We start from the raw sequence: 7,644 nt of genomic DNA on the forward strand, positions 1-7,644 counted from the left end.
CGGTTCTCTTGTGCGAATTCTGATTCTTGTTGAACATTCTTCAAGTAAAGAAAAAAAATTTTTGCTCCTCACCCACGTAAAAACTACAATCAGAACTGAAGTTTCTCACGAAACAAGCACGCTCTAGTTCAAAGATGTTTGAATATTTGGATAATAACCCATTAAAAAAAATGAATATTTGGGAGGTACCCAATTAAGGAAAGCTTGCGATAATCAATATACTTATTCTTTGCTCATCCTATTCCTTATGCTTTACAAGACCCATGTTTTCCTTGTAAAAGGGAAATCGCATCACGAGCGCTAAGATCCAGTTCCCACTTCTTTCTCAATGCTGCTATGTATGAATTGGTAATGTGAAAATGGAAAAGATTTCAGCACTTCAAACGCTTAACCGTGGGCTTCCACAAAACTTCTCAATCATGCATTGACAGATCTTGTCGTATTCACAAATTCAAGGAAAAAAAGCAGGGGAAATCTTCCCTTTTATTCACTCTGTAGATATATCATTTCTTCCCCCAATTTCACTCCCAACAAATTCCAAAAAATCTATACTCCTACGCAACCGTCCTTGGCGCCTTTATCACATTGTCCTCGTCCCGTCCCCCAAGTGCTTTCACACTTCACCGTCGGTCTACATCCACTGACCAGTTGCTGCTGGCCACTTGTCCACATTGCCACTTGGTGTCCAACTTGCAAAGATCCATTCACAGCATCAGCAGCAGCAGCAGTCCCCACTTGCTCCGACCCGGCTTGAGCCGCCGCCGGTCTCGCCGTCCCGGCCGCCTTCTTCCTCCTCTTCGAGGCCTCGCTCTCCGAGGAGGAGGAGGAGGAGGAGGAGGATGGTGACGGCTCTGGCGATGACCGCTTCGACGTCACTCTAACTGGGTCGGGCTCGCCCGAATTGACCCGGAGAGGGAAATTCAGCAGCGCCCGCGAGCCGCGCATCCGGTAAGCGGCCCGGTCGTAAGCCAGCGCGGCGTCCTCCGCGGTCTCGTAGGTCCCGAGCCAAACCCGATGTCCGTTTTTTGCGGGGTCGCGAATCTCCGCCGCGAACTTCCCCCACGGCCGCTGCCTCACTCCCCTGTAGTGCTTCCCCTTCACGGGGACCGCCGCCTCGGCCGCCTTCTCCATCGGAAGGGCCGCCCCGGCGCCATCCGGCGAAGAAGCCAGCGCCGCCGGCAAGCAATCCAGCTCCCGCTTAATCACCTGGGTCGCCCCGAACCCGGCGTAGCCGGCATCAGGCGGCCCGCTCGGCTGAAACGGCGCCCAGCCGACCGTGACCGCGTCGTGGAGGACGCTGTAGAGGACCATGTCTTCCGGGTCATCTTCTTTGAATGGCAACTCACCCCAGTTCTCAGTCAGGCACGGGTACAGGCTGCTGAAGCGGGAGCTCCCGCCGAACACCGAGGCCACAGCAGCGCCGCCGCAGGATTTCCGGACCGGCTCGCACGGCCGGCACACGGGATCCTCCGACAGGTACCTCCGGATGGACTCGAGAAACGCCGGATCCGGTTCTTGAAACATCTCCACGGCCATGATCAACGTCGTGCAGAGACACCTTCAATCCGAAGAACTCCAACCTTTCGGCAGCTATACAGGTAAAGATCCGAACTATACACTTTCACAGGCACGGAGGGGAGTTCAGGACGATGATGGTGGGGAATTCTTCTTGGGGGATGGAGGAAGAGGACAGCATATATAGCCCGAGAAAATGCATGCACCTTCTTCGAAAGTTCGCGATCGTGCCAAGTTGGTGCGTGGCAGCGAAGAGAAACGTGCTCGAATTCCCCCGGGGGGGGGTCTTCTTTATTATACTTTTGCTAAGGTAAGGCCGATGACGTCGTGGCCAATGTTTTGTCGTTTTTCTGGTCGCTTGCGTGGACTTGTTGTCGTCGTCTCGCTGCTTTTTGATCTGTCCCGTTGCCGACGTTTTAGTCGCCCCCAACTTGCCCAACTTGTTCGCCCGGGGGGGTCGGTCCGTCCGTCCCATTTCATTCCGTTCCCACTACTTTATTCAAAAGGCACAACGACACAAATAATCCCTAAATTTTAACTCAATATGTAATTTGATTCCTGAATTTTAGGTTAATGTTCAATGTGGTCCCTGAACTTTTATTTTGTTCAGTATCATCAGTGAACTTTTGGTATATGTTCAATTCAAGTTGAGAGACTACATTGAACATTTTCATATAGTTCAGGGACTGAATTGAACATGTACCAAAAGTTCATGAACTACATTGAACATTTTCATATAGTTCATGGACCGAATTGAATATGCACCATAAGTCCATGGACTACATTGAACAAATTAAAAGTTCGGGACCACATTGAACATTAGCTTAAAGTTCAGGGACTACATTGAACAAATTAAAAGTTCAGGGACCAAATTACATATTAGGCCAAAGTTCAGGGACTGTTTGTGTCATTTTCCTTATTCAAAACCCCCTTCGCGAAATCACAATTTGAAAGATAATGAATTCGTATCGAGTATTCAAATTCGTAGAAGGAAGAAGAGAATTCGTAGATTTTATGCCGCCAAGCCACACGTATCGATTTGAGCTTCGAATCGCGACTCGTCGGCAAATTTCGATTTCCCCCCACCCCCCCCCAATGATCCGTTCGCATCTCTCTTGAGCCATTCTCTACGGGTGGTCATACCGCTGGGGAGGGTAAGATAACGAGCATAACAACGATTTAGGGGTATCTTACGGAAGATAGCAAACCGTGATCTCGAATGAAACCTGGCTTCGACCAAAAACGATGCTTTCGCTAAAGCGATAGGGTTGGCTCCACTTGGCTTCCATTAGACCGGACTAACAGAGGCCTAGGTGTGCCGGAAGTCACCCTTCCGGGGTAGAAATGTCCGCTGAATATAGGGTATCGTATTTAATTATTGCAATTCATTGCACGCATAACATTCTCAACTATGACCGATCAGGTACTCGACTTTCCCGGCCGCGATTACCTTTTTGAACTGATAATGTTCTATTTTCTTCGATGCAAATGATCGGTCGAATCAAAGTTTGTTCAATTTGGATGTGTGTTTGGCACACGCAAATTTCTTATTTGGGTCGTGCCAATTCAAGCTGGGGGCAGTCAAAAGAAGCACGTGTTAACAAGGGGGGCGGGAGGTTAGGGATTGTTACACCAACGTACATCGATCCTGGACATGTCGAGGACACAAAGTCTCATGATGGCCGCGGCAGGCCAAGTCAGCTGTCAATGTCAATTGTGAAATTGTTGTCACATGCCAATGTGTGTGACCCACCCACCACTCAATCTCAATTCGAGCTTATCCTTTCGTCTAGTACTAGTACTCCTTCCCCTTTCGAGGAAGGCGATCGATCCACTTGCCCATTTTCGATTAAAATCGCCCCGAAAGGGAAAGTAACACCACGTTGTTCACGTCCCGTTCGTTTTACGGAAAAAGGAATGGCTGAGGAAACATTTTCCTAAAAAAACGATCACTTGCATTGCCCGAAATAATTAGGTCCCCGAAAAATATTTTCATGATAGCAATTTACATAAAGGAGATACGAGCGATCGTTTTCAGAAAGGTATTTTTTGAATCATTCATTTTTCAACGATCGAATCGACCCTTAAAATCCGTTTCTTTTGTCTCCTTAAATTTCGTATTTTCCGCTTTTCCCTAATTTTAGGTGCGTTTTCTTTTTCCAAGTCGCTTTGGTGCGTGTACGGAGCTTCCCACTCGCCACTTGCCCCGATCCAAGTCACTTTGGAAGCGGACAACATCGCAATTTTGACGTGTACCGTGACGTCACACGCGAACATTGGCAAAGTTTATAATTTAAAACAACTTAAAAAGGGTTAATTTGAGAGACTAGAGTGCAACAAACTGCGATGTTGCCAGGAGATTATTAGGGTTTCTGCCATTAAGATTTCGAAAAATTTAATTTGTATTTGAAAAATTTTTTCATATGGGAAAATGATTTCTTAAAATTTTGGGGGGGGGGGGGGGGGGGGGGCGCGGGCGCCCCCGGGCGCCGCCCGCACCCAGGTGGGTTTTGAATATTTTTCCTGGACATTTGTTGATTTTTGGAATTTTTGGTTGTTTCTTTTTCCGAAATTTAAAATTTTCTAAGACTCGAACAAACCCTAATCTTGTCTCGTTGCTAAAAAGAAGGTAGCTGAAAAATACATGTGGGGACGACGCCGGACATGACGCCGTAATCAAATCGTGCTCTTCACTTCGTGCTTGTAGCTTTGGAATGTACTTCGAATTCGTCGGAACGATGCCGAATTAATATTCATTGGATTGCCAAACATGACATCGACCCCTGGCTTCGTTCCCGACTTTGTTTTTTTAGCTGAGGTATTGCGTTGCGATTACTTTTACCGTGACCGACATGTTAGTTCAGACGACTCTACACTCTCGAGCTCGAATATCGCACCAACATACTATTAGGATTGATTGCACAGATATAACAAAATAAAGAGTAAAGAGAGAGAGAAATCGAGACGTAAGGTTTTGTCCTAGTTCACCCTTAAACTAGCGGTAATTATTCCGCCATAGTTAACGCATCCCACCTTTCTGTTACAGCTCTCGATTACAAGAATAATATATTATGTAGAAGCTGCACAAGAAAACTCTAGGTCATTTAGTAGCTATTCATGAGCCTAACTCCAAACTATTCAACTACTTCAACCATTTCCGAACATCTCATGGCATTTTCAATTTTTCGGGGCGTTAACACGAGGTCAAACTATAAAATCCCTTTGGCGGCTCGGATGCGCTGCCCCCTGCAGGGCTGCAGGGCTGCCCTCGGACCCCCGCTAATTTATTAAAGAGTGGGACCCCGTGCATTTTTGTTGATGGGAATATGAATCACATCTCAAATGCAGGTATACCCTTTAAAAGTGAGTGTGTCCTATGCACAGCTAGCCAAAAACCTAGGAAGTCGGGTCATATTGTCTCCTATCATATGTTCCATTTTTAATGTATTCTTTCTCCCTGACTTTGACGAAGAACAGGCGGTCAACCTTGGACTCTTACCCGCACGAGCCAAAAGCCCTAGGCACGTGCGCTACGCCACCGGAAAATAATAATATTCCTAGCCCCAACATTATCATCGCACGAAATCAAGGCGAAGAAAGATGGACACGACCTGGACCCGCCACCAAATAATTTTCTCGTGCGAGATTAGAATAACCAAAAACACAAAATGCACACGAAGATCAATTTCAGCAGCACGTTTTTCAAAAGAGGACGATGTTTCCTGGGACCTTCTTGGCCTTTGCTTTTCTAATTAAAAAAAAAGGGGCAAGAATCTAGTAAAGCATAGGGTTAAAATTGTTTATTTATTTATTTATTTTGCTTTTATCTAACCACCGAAATATAATAACTTAATTCCCTTTAGCAAAGTCGCGACGTGGAAGGGGATTCCCAATCAAAGCACGCGACTAATATTTTATGAAAATCTTCTCTCGTCCTTTTTTATCTTCCTTTTCAGCCAAGTTGGTCACGGCTTAGGGTATGTTGGCATCCAGGGTCATCATCAGCAGCATTAAATTTACCAATTAATGTTAATCAATGCCTTCCATTGCCCCTTTTCCCTCGATGAGATAATCATGACGAAGCGCGAGATAATCATGGCGAGGCTCGCCAATGGTTGGGCTAGGCTCGCCCTCGCCGTGCTGTTGGGTGAGGTCGACCTCACTTACTCTTGCCTCCGACCGCACGGAGAAGAAAAGGAAACAAAAAGGAAAAAGAAAATAATAAAAATAAGTAAATAAGAAGTCGAGAAAATTATTAAAATATTTCTTAAAAATGTCCATGTTAGCAGCGGTCGCATCACGTCGGACGGTCAGTGTCCATGTTAACGATTTACGGTTAAAATTGATTGATGGACTGAATTGACACAAATGCAAAAGGTTTATGACTCAGTTGGTAAAAAGAAAAGATTTAGGATTGTATTAACACAATTGTAATAAGTTAAAGACTTCTTGGAAATTTTCCCGGCATCGAATTCGGACTAAAGAGTTTAAAAATTCAAATCATCAAGATTTTCTAGGAGAATATTTAGGGTTTCTATTAAGTTGGGAAATGATTGAAAATGATGCCTAAAAAGAAATGCTGCAATCCACTGCAATAATTTATTTTAATGTCATAGTTAGGGTGAACCTAAGTCAATTATTACGTATAAGATCAAAGTCCGCCTCCTAAAGTATGGTAAAAGAGTTGGCTGTTTACATTGAGATTAAGAGACTCACGATGAACTGATTAGTCGTAATTTGATCCGAAGAGGTCGTGTCAACCGGAAATAAAATACGAGACTTCATTTTCCTTTTTATTTTAGAATATTACATGGACCGCACTTTGGATGATATGCTATATATTCCTCTCGTTCAACCCTTTTCTTCTGAGATTCAACAGTTGGAAAGTTCAATTACTTAGATTGAATGATGATAGGCTCGAAATTTGAATTCAACCGTAAATTTAGGCAGACCTAAATGTCCAAAACTGAACAACGTGACAGAACATTGACCGTGTCTATTCGTTATTCCTCCTTTCCACTTGCTCTTCCTTCTTTGTTTAAGCCCACAGAAGATCTTCATTACTTCAAAGGCAAAACTAGCAAAGTTCATGGGGGCATTGCCTTAACATCAGAAGGAAGTAGAAATGAAAAAGAAGATGGAGGGAGACTGAAGATGCTCTACCCACAAAAGTTCATATGCAGATGTGTTAACAACGGGACGTCTGTGCTGGTGGAGAGCTTTCTTACTCTGCAAATGGAAAAGCACGATATCGAGTGGAAAGTGTTAGAATTGGAAGGAACCTTTGGATTTCGGTGAACAAGTGAAACGTGAGATTGTCCAGGTGGTCGGACGGACCAAATAGAATAAGAACAATTTGGATAACATAAATGCATCAATATGGAAAAGCACGATATCGAGTGGAAAGTGTTTTGGAAGGAATCTTTGGATTTCAGTGAACAAGTGAAACGTGAGATTGTCGAGGTGGTCGGACGGACCAAATAGAATAAGAATAATTTGGATAACATAAATGCATCAATATGCAAGGAAGGATCCATATGCAGAAGGCGAGAATAGATTGGGATCGGGTGAAATCGTCAAGTTTGAATGGATCATGGTACAGACAGAGTGGACAATACCCCACGTATCTGGGAACGAAGACCTGACTCTAAATCAATTTGATATAAATTCAAATTGGTGTTTTGGAGCCAATTTCAGGTCTTGGAATTCATGGAGAAGTCATAATAGGCACCGTCGAGATGAAATCGCCTTGATTTTCAGAGATCTCATTCAAGAAAGGTTGCATATGGATTTTTTTGTCTCAAAACAATGGTAGTATTATTGAAGGAAGAAGTCAGAGAACCATTTGATCTAAACAGATGATGATAATACAGATTGGAAACTGAAAATCTCATCTTCATTGTCAATCCATACACCTTCATCTGTTTAACTTTGCAAGGTCTTGTTTCTGCTTCTTCTAATCAGGGTGATTAAACACGAATCATCTCCTACGGTTTTTTCTCTCTCCGTTGTGGAGCTTCCTCTCTATCCCCATGGTGATAGTGTACCCACAAACCCTAACACTCCCTGTGTCCCTCACCAATCCTGCATCGTCCTCTTACCCTCCGTAGGTGTCCCCATTCCTCTGTC

At 44.4% G+C, this 7,644-nt stretch overlaps 1 protein-coding gene across 1 annotated transcript; it reads right to left on the reverse strand.

Moving 5' to 3' along the window:
• Positions 1-126: 126 nt before the first annotated feature.
• On the reverse strand, positions 127-1,668 carry LOC115689211 (ethylene-responsive transcription factor 2-like). The gene has a single exon (XM_030615201.2). It carries the CDS (start codon positions 1,534-1,536, stop codon positions 547-549), a length of 990 nt encoding a protein of 329 aa, XP_030471061.2. The 5' UTR covers positions 1,537-1,668; the 3' UTR covers positions 127-546.
• Between the last annotated feature and the right edge of the window lie 5,976 nt (positions 1,669-7,644).

Source organism: Syzygium oleosum, unplaced genomic scaffold (assembly GCF_021117445.2).
Source record: "Syzygium oleosum isolate NSW1041296 unplaced genomic scaffold, Sole_v2.1 Sole_v2.15, whole genome shotgun sequence".
Lineage (NCBI taxonomy): Eukaryota > Viridiplantae > Streptophyta > Magnoliopsida > Myrtales > Myrtaceae > Syzygium > Syzygium oleosum.

Excerpts from the sequence above, each read along its gene's own strand:
- LOC115689211 (XM_030615201.2), bottom strand. The coding sequence starts at position 1,536 with ATGGCCGTGGAGATGTTTCAAGAACCGGATCCGGCGTTTCTCGAGTCC.